The sequence below is a fragment of the Bombyx mandarina genome, chromosome A1, assembly GCF_030267445.1.
Source record: "Bombyx mandarina strain Sakado chromosome A1, ASM3026744v2".
In the NCBI taxonomy this organism is placed as follows: Eukaryota; Metazoa; Arthropoda; class Insecta; order Lepidoptera; family Bombycidae; genus Bombyx; species Bombyx mandarina.
In genome coordinates, this window is record NC_143234.1 from 9,301,885 (window position 1) to 9,316,363 (window position 14,479).

Here is a 14,479-nt window from a genome sequence, read left to right on the forward strand (position 1 = left end):
TCTCCCTTGGTGCACAATGTACTATAATACCTATCTACATGGGTGGAAACGTTACAAACGTTATACCTTTATCCATATCGCAGGACAACTTCAAGACGATGGGTTCGGACGGAGGCTCCACGTCGGTCATGACGTACAACGGCTTCGATCTTGGGCTGAGGTGCGTCGACAAATCCGGGACCGTGAGGTACGGCGACATGTTGTAGAAGGCGCGGACCCAAATCTTGTACGCTGTGAACGGCTCTGAGGATTGCGACAAAATCAAACAAAAAGACTATTAGTTAATACACCATGTATTTCTTTCTCTTTTTTTTTCTACCTAAGCCTTGAGAGAGGCTACGCCAGCATAACCGAGCGAGTAGGTGAGCTCACGGGGCTCAAACCTGACGACGCTGCTAACTATAGCAAGAGCAATGCATCACAGAATCTACCATCGGATCCTTTTTTTTCCTACCTAGCTGAGAGCCTTGAGAGATTTCAGCGTAACTTTAACTAGTAGGCGAGCTCACGGTGCTCAAACCTGACGACGCTGCTAACACGAACCCTAGCAAGAGCAGTGCTTAGCAGAGTCTACCGCCGGATCGGAAACGCGACCCACGGAGAAGATCCGGCGAGAAACTCAGTGGGCTGTGTCTAGGGATTAAGTTTTTTCTCTAATAATAATAATAATTGAACATTTTAATTTTTACTGGTGGTAGGACTTGTGAGTCCGCACGGGTAGGTACCACCACCCCGCCTATTTCAGCCGTGATGCAGTAATGTGTTTAGGCTTGAAGGGCGTTGCCGTTGTAACTACACCTTAGAACTTACATCTCAAGGTGGGTGGCGCATTTACGTTGTTAATGTCTATGGGCTCCTTAACACCAGGTGGGCTGTGAACTCGTCCACCCATGTAAGCAATAAAAAAAAAAGAAAAACTACGATTGCGTACATCGAGAGCCAGAACGGTCCACCAAACGCACGATCAGTATAAGCGAATAGCAATCGTAATCCCTTCTGTACACGCAATAAATTGATGCTACAATTAATGGGTCTCATTAGGCCGAAATTCATTACCCAGACATCGCCTGCGTCCCGCCACCCGCAGCGACTTAACGCGATAGCTCATTCACTCGATCTGACCGTGTCATTGAGGACGACAATAAAATAAAACTACTGATGAAGTGTCACTTTAAACTGTTGAAAGATCGCGCGAGACTGCTGACCCGCATAATTCGAATGGGACTTGTTAGAGTGCGAGAACTCGTAACGATCAGTTAGGGTGGCGGGATTCTGTTTGTTAGATACATAATAATATGTTTTTTTACCGAATCTACCGCAAACCAAGTCCACATCCAACCAATACTTGGCCACCGAGAGCAGCACAGAACAGTAATCACCCTAAAGCAATTAAGACTCCAACGGCATTTTTTTATAGCTTAAATGCGTCGACGATAGACATCTACAACGTAAATGCGCCACACACCTTGAGCTATAAGTTCTAAGGTCTCAAGTATAGTTACAACGGCTGCCCCACCCTTCAAACCGAAACGCACTACTGCTTCACGGCAGAAATAGGCAGGGCGGTTGTACCTACCCGTGCGGACTTACAAGAGGTCCTACCACCAGTTATATCTCAGGCATATCTCAAGGTGGCCACACTGCGGTATCTATGGACTGTGGTCTTTACCCAAAGCAAATCTTGTAAATCAGTAACACGAATAAAGATACTCACTCAAATGCTTCAAGTTGAAAGCGACTACTTTGGCCGCTATCCCGGATTTATTCCACAGCGTCAGGTTCCTCGTATTCTTCGTACTGTCTTCCATCATAAGATCGCTCAAGAACACGTTGTTCTTTCGGACGTCTGCCGATTTCTGGACACCGCTTGCATTGAAGTCGTAATTCTGAACGCCTACCTCGTAATAAAGTATATACGCGATTTGAGTCATGTCCTTGTGCGGTTTCGGATGGACCGTTTTCTTAACGACTTCTATTGGTTCGTCGTTTTGCAGATTGACCTCAAAGTATTCGTACTGCTCCAGCTGTGGTGCCTTCGATTCGGTTACGTTGTCATGAGAGCGTTTTCTGTGTCGATGCGACCAAAGATCCCTCTTGGTCTTATAAGAGTCCATTAATATACCGGAATTCGAATAATCATCGTTTTTATCGTTTCTGTACATATCGTAGGGATACTCTAGCTCTTTGAGTCTCTCTGAAGCTACGGATTCGGGAGCAGGATTGATGACGTCATTGGTCGGCCCGTCGTTTTGTGACCGAACCTTCTGAGGTGAAACAGGATCGGATTCGGTTGTGTCTTCTCGTATCGGCACCGGATGGACTGTGAAAGTTGAAGGCGGGGTCCATAGAAGATGTATCTCTTTCGAAGTCACATTATCTGCTGTCAAGTTCTGAGGAGCGGACGGAACTGTGAACAATTAATTTCAATGGCATACATACAATAGCATCAACATAATCACGATCTACAATCAAATCGTGCATTATAATCATTCACGAATAATAAATAGATAGATTGAAATTGTATGCTTTAAAGATTAGGTCGGTTAGAATTTACGTACGATACATATTTATAAAGATAAACAAACATTCGGTTTGATTCTTGTTTTTTTTTTGAAACCAGGGATTAACATTTCGAAATAATTTTGAGCTGGTTTTTTTCCCTTTCTTTTATGATTGAAGGATTAATGGTGGTCCGGAGGCCTTTCCAGTTTCACCAGGACAGGTGGGAGATCACGGGCTCAGTCAAGAGGGGCGGGATTAGGTATTAACTGCCCGAGCGCCTCCAAAGGAGGCCTAACAACTCAAGGGCAACTGCTTCGCAAATCTGAATCTACTACCAGATCGGAATCGCGACCCATTCAGAAGATCCGGCGAGAAACTCAGTGGGCTGTGTCTGAGGGTTGTCGACAGCGTAAAAGTTAACTTAAATTTGTATGGAGTCTGAACGTTTACCTACATTTGCCACCAGGAACGCTGTTCCAAGTCCATACAAAATTGAGTTAACTTTCACGCTATCGAGAACGTTAAAAACTCGCACTAAGCACTGGACAGGATTATTTTCTAAACTTGTCCTAAATTCCGCGACGTTACATTACCTAATCTCATCAATTAACAAACTCCGCGACCGAGACTTTTGTAATATGTCACTAATGAAATTCTTAGACTTCCTACGATCGGGGAAATCCGAAAAATCGAACGGCAGCCACCATTGTGACGTCGGCCAAGGCACTGACCCCATTAACTCTCCATTGTTCGGTACAGCACCATAACGTTTTTAATTGACTCGTTTTAATTTTCCGTCCGGTAATTTGTTTAACATTACGCTACGTTTTGTAAGAGCGTCGAATGTGATGTAGCGCTTGGCCTGTTAATGGAGCGAGGCGATCGCGCGTTCCCGTTCGGAGGGTAATGTAAGATAGCCGGATATTCCAATGCGATAGGAACTTTGACCTTATGTCTATAAGTGGACGACGCTAGTCATGTCAACTTTTAATAGGTGACCCGGCAGACTTCGTAGTGCCTCAGTCGATAAATAAAAGACTAAAACTTAAAACAATCAAAAGGAATCCGTTCGACAGGAGACACGTCAAAGGAAAAACAAAATTGTTATTTTTATTTAATTCCGATCATTTCCACCTTTTAAACCTTCTCTGGACTTCCGCAAATAATTCAAGACCAAAATTAGCCAAATCGGTCCAGCCGTTCTCGAGTTTTAGCGAGACTAACGAACAGCAATTCATTTATATATATATAGATTATTTACGGGTACAGCCCGTCCGCTTCGCTGTCGTTGCCGATCCGATGGTAGATTCTGCGAAGCACGACTCTGGCAAGGGTTCGTGTTAGCAACGTCGTCAGGTTTGAGCCCCGTGAGCTCACCTACCAGTTGAGGTTACGCTGAAATAGCCTCTCAAGAATCTCAGCTTAGGTAGGCAAAAAAAAAAACGCTGTCATCAAACATCATCAAGCTGAACATCAAAACACTCGCACTAAGCACACAGGTACAAGGACACGCCGCGAGCTTGTATGGCTGTGGGTTCTCAACAAATACGATTCACCCGATCCGAATGAAATCTTCAAAATGATCTCCCGATTGAGGAAGCTGCATTAACGCTTTAGTGCCTATCGGGTAACTGCTCGACCAAAGATATAGTTGACGTCAATCAATACGATCAATGCATCATTAAGGATAACGAAACAGCTACTCGTCAGATATAAATAAAAAATATAAATAGGACCACAAGAGAATCATCAGCTTTAAAAAAAATCATCATCAAAATCGATTCATCTATGAAAATTTTTAAAGCAAGACAGATAAAAAAACATTCGAACTGAGAATCTCCTCTTCCTTTTTTGAAGTCGGTTAAAATGTGCCTCTGTGAAACAAACTATACTTGAGTAACTATACTTAAGACCTTAGAACCTATATCTCAAGGTGAGTGGCGCATTTACGTTGTAGATGTCTATGGGCTCCAGTAACCACTTTACCCCAGGTGGGCTATGAGCTCGTCCTGATAAAATAAAACAAGCAATGTAAGCATTAACATGCTGCCTAATGACGTCAGCAGACTGTATAGTGTGATACACAAGCAAGCCTCAAGGTACGTCACTTCCGGAAAAATGGAAACAGAGTGGAATATTGTCCGGTCTGGACATCAACGAAACTGGTGGTCTTTGATTGAATACCCAGCAGTGTGTGTGTGTTATTCAATTAAAAGACCACAAGTTCAAGACTATCCAACAATTTATTAGTCAATCTCTAAGAAAATTCACAACCCGTGAATTGTTTTCATCAGTGCTCAATTATTTTTAACTTGATAGCAATGTATGAAAATTACGAATACATTGAAAATCGATTGAAACCCATCACTGAACGATGCCTATTCCACCTAGATAAGAGAAGCGTGATTGATACGCGGCAAAAGTAGAGCTCATAATACGCTCTTTAGTAGCTTTCTCATTTCTTATTCTTAACTGTGACGGACTCGCAACCCGACCCGTGTTAAGCGATAATCTTGGAAAAACAACATAACGACAGACGACATTGGGTCGAATTTGCTTCGTTCCAAATATAAACAGCACGTTGATAACAAATCTAACAACGAAACACGTCTTACCACAGTATACGAAATCTCAGTACTTTTACATTATATATAAATATAAAATATAAATATAAATATTTACTAACAATCACGCCACGTTAACTGGTCCCGTGCTAAGTTCGTAAAGAACTTGTGTTACAGGTACCAGATAACGGAAATAAATATAATATTTCTATTATACACATACATATATTTAATACACACCCATAACCCTGGAAAGACATTTATATTTATCATACAAATATCTTCCCTTATCGGGATTCGAACCCGCGACCCCCTTGTGTAGTGACCATGTCATTTACCACTACACCAGACGGCCGTATAATGAATTATGAATCATTGATGGCTGGTAAATAAAAGAGATCCTTCCGCTACACACGCTATCAAGTAAGAACAAAACAAAAGAAGCGATGCTGGTGGGGTTTGGGAAATACGCAACCAGGGGTCCATCAGTCGACCAGAAGGGAACTTTTTTGATACGGGCAAGTACAGTACGGGAGCGCTGATGTAAACTTACACACATGTATTACGTACTTAGCGGTGGTACGTCGCACCAGCATCCTGTCGCGATAAAATGACTTAGCCATGACAACCTTTGGGAAAATTCAAACAATAATACTGAGTCTTAGACCTTAGTCTCAAAGCCACGTCCTTACGGATCCATCAGATCCAATAACCTTTGCATTAGACGCTCTAACACTAGGAGCAGGCTTAGGGACCCCGGTAACCGTACTCGTCGAACTCAACGAAGAGTTCGACGTGCAACCTAACCCATGAATCAGCTCGCTGAGTTTTTCGTCGGATCTTCTCAGCGGGTCGCGATTCCGATCCGGTAGTAGATTCATTCGCGAAGCAGCTGCTCTTGAGCTGTTAGGTCTCCTTCGGAGGCGCTTGGGCAGCTGTTAGCAAATCCCACCCCTTCTGGCTGAACCTTTCTCGCCCAACTGTCCTGGTGAAACTGGAAAGGCCTCCAGGCCACCAGTAATCCTTCAATGACAAAAACAGAAGTCTCAAAGGTGGGTGGAGGCATTTGCATAGTGATGTCTATGGGGTCCAGTAATGAGGTGTTAGGAGAATTCGTTCAACCATCTATGCATTAAAAAAATTAAAAAAATTTTTGGAAGTTATGTTGAAATATAATGGTATCACCCCTTACTGAAGGTAAAGTTATAAAAATATTTTCATCTGGCTCACTTTTGTACTTCCCTGGTACGATTAAGGTGAGATCAGTGAGAGCTGTGTCTGGATTTCACCAATAGCTAGGTGATGGGCTACATGGGCCCTTTGACCTTACCATTACTAATTATCAAAATTATTAGTTTGTCAGTAAGTAATGTCACCAAAATATTATAGATTTCATAAGAGGTTTATGTTAAGTGTTCTTTTAATACTTGCTTATTAAATATATATTGGTTATTCCACATAGCTTTGATTTCAATAGAAAACATTATAAGAGCAAAGAATAACTTTTTTTTTATTGCGATTGTATGCGTATGGACGAGCTCACAGTCCACCTGGTGTTAAGTGGTTACTGGAGCCCATAGACATCTATAAAATAAAGGCGCCACCCACCTTGAGATATAAGTTCTAAGGTCTCAAATATAGTTACAACGGCTGCCCCACCCTTCAAACCAAAACGCATTACTGCTTCACGGCTGAAATAGGCAGGGTGGTGGTACCTACCCGTGCGGACTAACAAGAGGTCCTACCACCAGTACTTTTCTTTCATAGCCTTTACTCCTTCACCCTACTTTGTTACTTCATTCATTTGATTTTTTTATTACTCTGTGATTAATTAGTCTAATACTAAAATTACTTATTTCATAGGGACATGTAATTAGTATAAATGGAATAGTAACAATGTCAATAGTTTGTACTTGTCAATAGTTACGGGCACTAGCACACGATTCACTATAATTAGCCTATTTTCGTAAATTTGTTTCACATATTATTATGACAGTTGGATTCATTGCATGGGAATACTAAAATAGAAGATTATTATATAGGCTACTACAAATAAAAGATGCGGGGCAGATACCTGCCTATATGCCTGCTAATATATACCTCCATATTCTGGTTAACAAATGAGTCTCCGTTACATGGATCATACAATGATTTGATGAACAACTAATAACATTGCATTAAGTTCTGAATACTTCAGAGCATCAGTACAGCCCCAGTGTATTCTTTTTTTGATTCTACATGAACTTTCCAGCTAGAATAACCTCACATGCCATAGACATTAGAACTAAACGAAAAACTGAATCTAAATTCCTGTCCCCTATTAAGTTCTACAAAATCAACAATGTAAATGGCGCTACACACCTTGAGATATAAGTTCTAATGTCTCAGCAAAAGTTAAATGATTAAAACAAAATATGCTTTAATACAACAAAAATATTATTCAATAGTAACTGTATTGTTGGGAATCACACAATAAATTTAAAACACTAATAAAATGACAGTTTTGATGTAGGATATGCGATAGTATAAAAATGTAATTTACGTATGAACAATTCTTCATCGATATTCAATCAATTTAATTTAATTGTATTGACTGACTCACTATTATGGAGTACTTAATACTAATGTAAAACAGACGAAAAATATGCTGAGACTGTTTGACGTTTCTTAATCGAATTGAATGAATACTGATAAGAATAATTCTTTGGTTCGTAATTAGCTTTCAAGACGACACACCAAAGATTCGGTACGAAAACCCGTGGGCGAACTGTCAAGTTTCAGGATAATGCCGTAAAGTAAAAAAATTAGATATAACAGGTAATAATATGTTTTAATTCTATTAATCTACCGAACTCACCGTAAATCTCCTTAATTTCGTTGTCGCCAGCATTATCACAATGAACACACAAAATAAATATACCAAAAATGGCTCCTACCGAGTAATGAAAATACATCTTAGAATCACTATACACACGTTACAGACGTGCGTATTATTCTTAAATACTATTTATATACCACATTTTCACTTTGTTATCTGATTAAAACGGAAATAATGACGTTAATAAGTCATTTATATCGTCTTAAAAGTATCAATAAAACTTCCATCAAGCGAGCGAGACCCAACCGTCTGTCATTTTACTTGTCAATAGAATAAACAACTAATGTTGCCAATTACTGTCTGTGAAGCTTACATGAGAAATTAAGAATACCCAATATGTTTATAACTCCAAATTAGTAATACGAATATTTTTGAGCTCTTAAATTACAATGTTTCCATAAACTTTATTATATATTGTAGTCGTCGTGACCAAAAAGATAAAACGTCCGGTGGATTCGTGTGTAGCGATGCATCGGTGTGCGGATCCCGACGGCAGGTACCAATTTTTGTAATGAAATACGTACTTGACAAATGTTTCATGATTGACGTCCACGGTGAAGGAATAACATCGTGTGATAAAAATGAAACCCGCAAAATTATAATTTGCGTAATTACTAGTAGTAGGACGTCTTGTGGATCCGCACAGGCAGGTTTTTTTTTCCTACCTAAGCTGATAGACTTGAGAGGCCATATCAGCGTCGCCTTAACTAGTAGGTGAGCTCACGAGGCTCAAGTCTGATAGCGTTGCTTACACGAACCCTGGCAAGAGCCGTGCTTCACAGAATCTACCACCGGATCGGAAACGCGACCCACTGAGAAGATCCGGCGAGAAACTCAGTGAGCTGTGTCTGAGGGTTAATTTACTCGTCAAGCCCTTCGTCGCAAGCGACGGGTTCGACGAGAACGATGACCGGTGCTTGAGGTACTTATAAGCACCGTTAGTGGATCGGGAGGATCCGAAGTGACGTGTTTGGGGCGATGTCGACTGCTTTCCATTCTTTCCGCAGTATCGGGATTTTTTTTTTCTTAGAAGGGTGGACGAGCTCACAGCCCGCCTGGTATTAAGTGGTTACTGGAGCCCATATACATCTACAACGTAAATGCGCCACCCACCTTGAGATATAAGTTTTAAGGTCTCAGTATAGTTACAACGACTGCCCCACCCTTCAAGCCGAAACGCATTACTGCTTCACGGCAGAAATAGTCGGGGTGGTGGTACCTACCCGTGCGGACTCACAAGAGGTCCTACCATCATGGTCCTACCAATGCGGGTAGGTACCACCACTCTGCCTATTTCCATTGCCATAAAGCAATAATGCGTTTCGGTTTGAAAGGCGGGGCAGCCGTTGCAGTATTAAAAGTGAGACCCTTACAACTCTTGTCTCAAAGTTGGCATTTACGTTGTAGATACCTAACACCAGGTAGGTCGTGAGCCCGTCCACCCAAATAAGCAATAAAAAAATATATTTTGGAAATCAAAATCGGTTATATAATTTTTAAATGTAAAAAAATTTGTTGTAGAATTATAATTATAATCATTTATACATCATCACCCTGTAAGTATTTTCACAAAAGGCATAAATTTAGTAATGTCCGTCTTTAAGAAAGCCTCTATCGTTTTAATCAGGATTATGGCAACCATTGTATTGGGGCATAGGCTTAGTCAATAACAATGCCCAATAAATTATAAACCGCAATTGTCTACACTAAACGATCATCTGAATCATCATCTTAACATACCTATAAGTAGATATACACCTAGATTTATTAAAAGGTTATTTTTTTTTCATCTTAATAGTTATAGCAGTGATTTAAAGAAAAATAAATTCTCTCCAGTATGTATCATAGACCTGACTTCAGTGGTATGTATATATTGTGAATAAATTCTTTCCAGTATATAATGTGAAATATTTTGGTGTTGAAATGTCTTGCTACTATTATAAGTTTGTGAATGTCACTGTCACCATCAGTAATACCTACGTGAATCATTTTGTCTTAAAAATGGTAAAATCAAGTAATTCTTGCTGGCAACACTTCTCAGTACACTAGCGGACTGTTTGTTCGGCTTTGGGTGTCAGCCGCTTTGTAATTTCAGTGATAAATATATAGAAATGGACAGTGTAATCTTTGTTTAAGTGAATAGAACATGATTTAATTGTATTGTTATGTGATTATTAAAACGATACGCTGTTTAGTTTACATGAAAGACAGGTACTTCCGCCATGACAATGGGTACTGTGGTCGGGAAGTGTTCCTTCGCGTTTTTAGTTTATTTGGCGTGTATTGAACTTTTGTATCCTGTTTTGGGTAAGTTTGGTAATTTTCTAGATATAATTCATAACTCAAAAACGTCAAATCGGCTTTATATAGTACAAAAATTGTGAGAACATTTCAAACAAGGATGAATTTTTTATTTAAGGAAAAGCGCATTTTGTACTATAAACTTATTTATAAATTAGGATAATTACCAAAGAGTCGATTACATTATACCGATATTTTCATTTTATTTGAGTCAGGACAAACTAACTAAGGAACACTACAAGATATGAATGTTAGTATGAACTTCTATAATCAGGAAGTAATACTTAGATATATTAAGAAAAAATAAATTGATATTAGTCACAGGACAACAGCCAGTTTAAAATATATGAAATAACAGCAGTAGGCGGTGTTTTGGTTGTCCTTCTGACAGCCCTGACTTCCAAAAGCGATGGTGACTACTTACCATCAGGTGGGTTGTATACTTATGCGCCTACAATGTCCATAAATAAAAGTGTAATTCAATAAAGTTTGTGAATAATTGTTTTCATTCTTCATATATCAGCGAAACCAAATAATTTATTTGATTTTTAATAAATGAGGCAATGCAGTTCACTATTTCCATTCAGAAGTTATTATCGGGTTCAGGTATACTAAATGCATTTATCCTGCAGTACTGCTACAAGTGAAATTTGGATTGAATAATATAAATAGACTAAATTTGAATTTTTAGTTTTCAATTATTTTATTGTATAGATAGATCTGCAAGTTCAGGGACAACCTGGTGTTAAGTGAATGCCACCCTCCAGGTTGAGATTTGAGCTCAAATAAATTGTATAACTGCTGTCCAATGGTTCATAGTGAAAGAGAAAAAAAACAAGTTTTGTGGTAGAAAACTTGAGTATTATCTACCAGTAATAATGTAATTTTGATCAGTTGTTATTCTTACATCATGAAACATGTTTGTGAACATCTGTTCAATAGAACAGACGTAGATAAAATTGGTACCTGCTTGTGTGATTTAAGCACCAACATAGTTGAGTTTCTCGATATAAGTACACGTGGTGAAAGCAACTTGCATAAGTTTTATTCAGAATTAGTGGTTTCCACAATCATAGACAGATATAGATGTAACTATACTTCAGACCTTAGAACTTATATCTCAAGGTGTGTGCCGGATTTACCTTATAGACGTCTATGGGCTCCAGTAACCACTTAACACCAGGTAGGCTGTGAGCTCATCCATCCATCTAAGCCATAAAAAAAAGATAGAAATCTGAAGATAATTACTCATCTGAATTTTCTAGACGAATAATGCAATAAAAATACAACAATTTTTGTCAGTAATACATATATTAAGCAACACAAACTGCTTTAAAATGATTGTGTTATCATATCAATTTGACTTTGAACAAATCGGTCACTGCCTGTATAATAAGCATGTATTTAAATTTAAAAAAACCGATGATGCAATGAGTGATTGCAGAACATTGAAGATCACACATTTTTTGAAAATGATGATTTACTTCAGGTTATTATGTGACCTTTGTGGCTTTTTAGCTTACTTTGTATTAGTTTTGGATATTCATAACACATGGATTCTAAAGAATTATCAGAGCTGATAGTAATTACAACGTGAATATTGCTGCTCATCTTTGCATGTAAGATTGTTTTAATTACATTATTAAAACAGCTCTCTTCTTTAAACTGCAAAGTATGATTTGGTAATAAATATCTTTATCTGACTATTCTTTGGCTTAAAAATGTCCTTTAATTCACAGCTGAAGACAATGGAATTAGTTTAACAGCAAAAGGTGAAATCGGTAATGAATCAAATATTACTTGTGTTGTGCCCCTAGAAAATGCTACTGTTGAGTGGCAGTTTCAAGGAGAATCACTCAAAAAAGATAACAGGTAAGCTTGATGCTATATTATATTTTTGTATGTATTTTCGTGGTTGAACCCCATTGTCAATATCACTATGCTGAAACAACAGAATCTGAAAAACCTGAATTTACTGCAGGTCATTCATGTAGTAACTAAGAAAGTTTATTGAATAAAGAAAATACTAGGATTTTTTTATTGATGGTACCATGGTGCCTCCTGTGGCCCACTTGATGGTTCTGTGCTCATGGACATTAGCAAGCAGCAATTTGTACATTGCACTAAAGTATTACAATTGTCAACTATGAATGTGTGATGGAAGGTTGTATTGTGTGTCCAAAAAGATGAGTAGCCTACTGATTACTATACTCCATTTATTTCTGCAGAGAAACAGCAACCCTCATGTCATGTCTCATGGTTTGTGGCTGTGTGATGTCTGTAGGCTCCGGTAACCACTAAACCACCACTATGACGTGGGTGGTGAGCTAATTTACCCATCTCTCCAAAGTACCTGCTTCCAGAATACGATTTCTAAAGAAGCTTTGGTTTGTTATATTCTAGACTACACATCACGGCATCTCAAGGTACACTGTCGAGGAAAGATCAAGATGGCTCGTTGCAGAAGACTACAATTTCCACAATCATCATAACCAATACTACATCAGATTATGAAGGGAATTATACTTGTATAGCCAAGCAAGGAACCGAAGGACCCAGTATAAAGGAGTCTAGATTTCTGGACCTCAGTTTCCCAGGAAGGCTCATAAACACAACTAAAAGTCCTATCCGTGAAAATGCTACTAATCACAATAATGTCACTCTGGAATGCATATTTGAAGGTCAGATTTCGTGTAAATTATAATAATTAAAATAAATCTTTCAATAAATCAATAAATTTTTTTTATTGCTTAGATGTGTGGACGAGCTAACAGCCCACCTGGTGTTAAGTGGTTACTGGAGCCCATAGACATCTACAACGTAAAACGCGCCACACACCTTGAGTTAGAGTTCTAAGGTCTCAGTATAGTCATATACCTAGTCAGGTCATAAATTCTGTCACATGTTTAATGTAAAATAATTGAAACAAGTTTATTCATTATGTAACCATTCATATACCAAAATGAACTTAACAAAACATAGATTCTTATGACACTAAAGTTTATTCAAAATGACCTCCGTGATTTTGAATACAGGCCTTCAATCTGCGCGGCCAGTCGTCTATCGCAGCACGAACGAGGTCCATGTCAATATCGGCGGCTGCCTTAATCAAAGATGTCTTGAGTGACTCCAAATTGGGATGAGGCTTTGAGCACGCCTTTTCCTCCAAGTGTTGCCATATCTTGTAATCTAACGGATTCAAATCTGGACTGGAGGAGGGCCAGTCTTCGTGCCGGATGAAGTCGATTTCACGCGCCGCCAGCCAGTCTTTTGTGCTCTTCGCTCTATGAGCTGGCACCGAATCTTATTGGAACACCCAGTGCCTGTTATTGAACATGGTATGAGAAACAGGTTCCACAAGGTTCGTTAGGACTGTATTTTGATACACAACTGCATTCGTTTTTACACCTTTCTCACAAAAATGTACCTCTGTTAAGCCCCAATAAGAAACTCCCAACCATACCATGAGCGAGGATGGAAAATGACCTCGTTGGACACGCGGAATACGGTTGCTCGCTTCTTCACTACTGTGTGCGTACACCTTATCATTTTGTTTGTTGTAGTTCTCTTCTACGGTAAAAATTTTTTCATCCGAAAAAAGAATTTCCCGATATTTTTTTCCCACGTACCGCTTCAACAAAGCGCGGCATCTCTTCAGTCTCAGGTCCATTAGACGAGCATTCAAACGATGTCCTGTTTTTCTTCGATATGCCCGAAGCCCTAAGTCTTCATTTAACACCCTTTTCACAGTGGTTCTGCTTAACCCCATCTGAAGGGCCAACAGTTTCTGTTTACGTTTGGGATTTCTTTGAATTCGCGCCTTCACAGCTTTTATCACTGCTGGAGTCCTAACAGACCGAGGGCGACCACTTCTTGACCTGTCATCTACACTAGAGTCTTCATTGTATCGTTTGATGGTACGATAAACGAATCTTTTGGTTATATTCAAAATTTTCAGTATGTTAAAAATTTGAATTGGCGCGTAACCGCAACGATGCAACGCAATAACTGCAACACGGTCTTCTTTAAACGTCCACTCCATATTTAAAAATGAGTAAAAATTCTAAAAGTATACATTTTTATTTTCATGAACAATTCGAAATTCGAATTCAATAAACTTTTTTGTGGCCAGCATTCTAAAAGAAAAGTTTTTACTGTGTGACAATACTTATGACCTGACTATGTATTTGTAATTGGCTATTTATTAGTACCGTTTTACATTTAAATTAGCAGT

The 14,479-nt window shown here is 39.0% G+C and overlaps 2 protein-coding genes and 1 long non-coding RNA gene across 5 annotated transcripts in view; 2 read left to right on the forward strand and 1 right to left on the reverse strand.

The window, feature by feature from the left end:
• The window catches only part of LOC114253472 (uncharacterized), a 36,621-nt gene extending 28,416 nt beyond the window's left edge, over window positions 1-8,205 (reverse strand). For both annotated transcript variants that reach the window (XM_089739557.1, XM_089739556.1), the window contains exons 1-3: window positions 7,924-8,205; window positions 1,715-2,407; window positions 67-243 (exon numbers count right to left, since the gene is read on the reverse strand). In XM_089739557.1, coding sequence (XP_089595683.1) covers window positions 67-243; window positions 1,715-2,407; window positions 7,924-8,020 — 967 coding nt within the window. In that variant the 5' untranslated portion in view covers window positions 8,021-8,205. The remainder of the gene's footprint in view (window positions 1-66; window positions 244-1,714; window positions 2,408-7,923) is intronic.
• LOC149499508 (uncharacterized) overlaps window positions 1-14,479 on the forward strand; it is a 178,618-nt gene that overhangs the window by 106,967 nt on the left and 57,172 nt on the right. The window lies entirely within an intron of this gene.
• Window positions 9,971-14,479, forward strand: part of Ptp69D (Protein tyrosine phosphatase 69D) — a 54,066-nt gene continuing 49,557 nt past the window's right edge. Inside the window, exons 1-3 of one of the 2 annotated variants that reach the window (XM_089739558.1) lie at window positions 9,971-10,251; window positions 11,985-12,117; window positions 12,649-12,926. In XM_089739558.1, the coding sequence (XP_089595684.1) occupies window positions 10,167-10,251; window positions 11,985-12,117; window positions 12,649-12,926 (496 nt within the window). In that variant the 5' untranslated portion in view covers window positions 9,971-10,166. The remainder of the gene's footprint in view (window positions 10,252-11,984; window positions 12,118-12,648; window positions 12,927-14,479) is intronic. The other variant, XM_089739559.1, reaches the window with a different exon arrangement.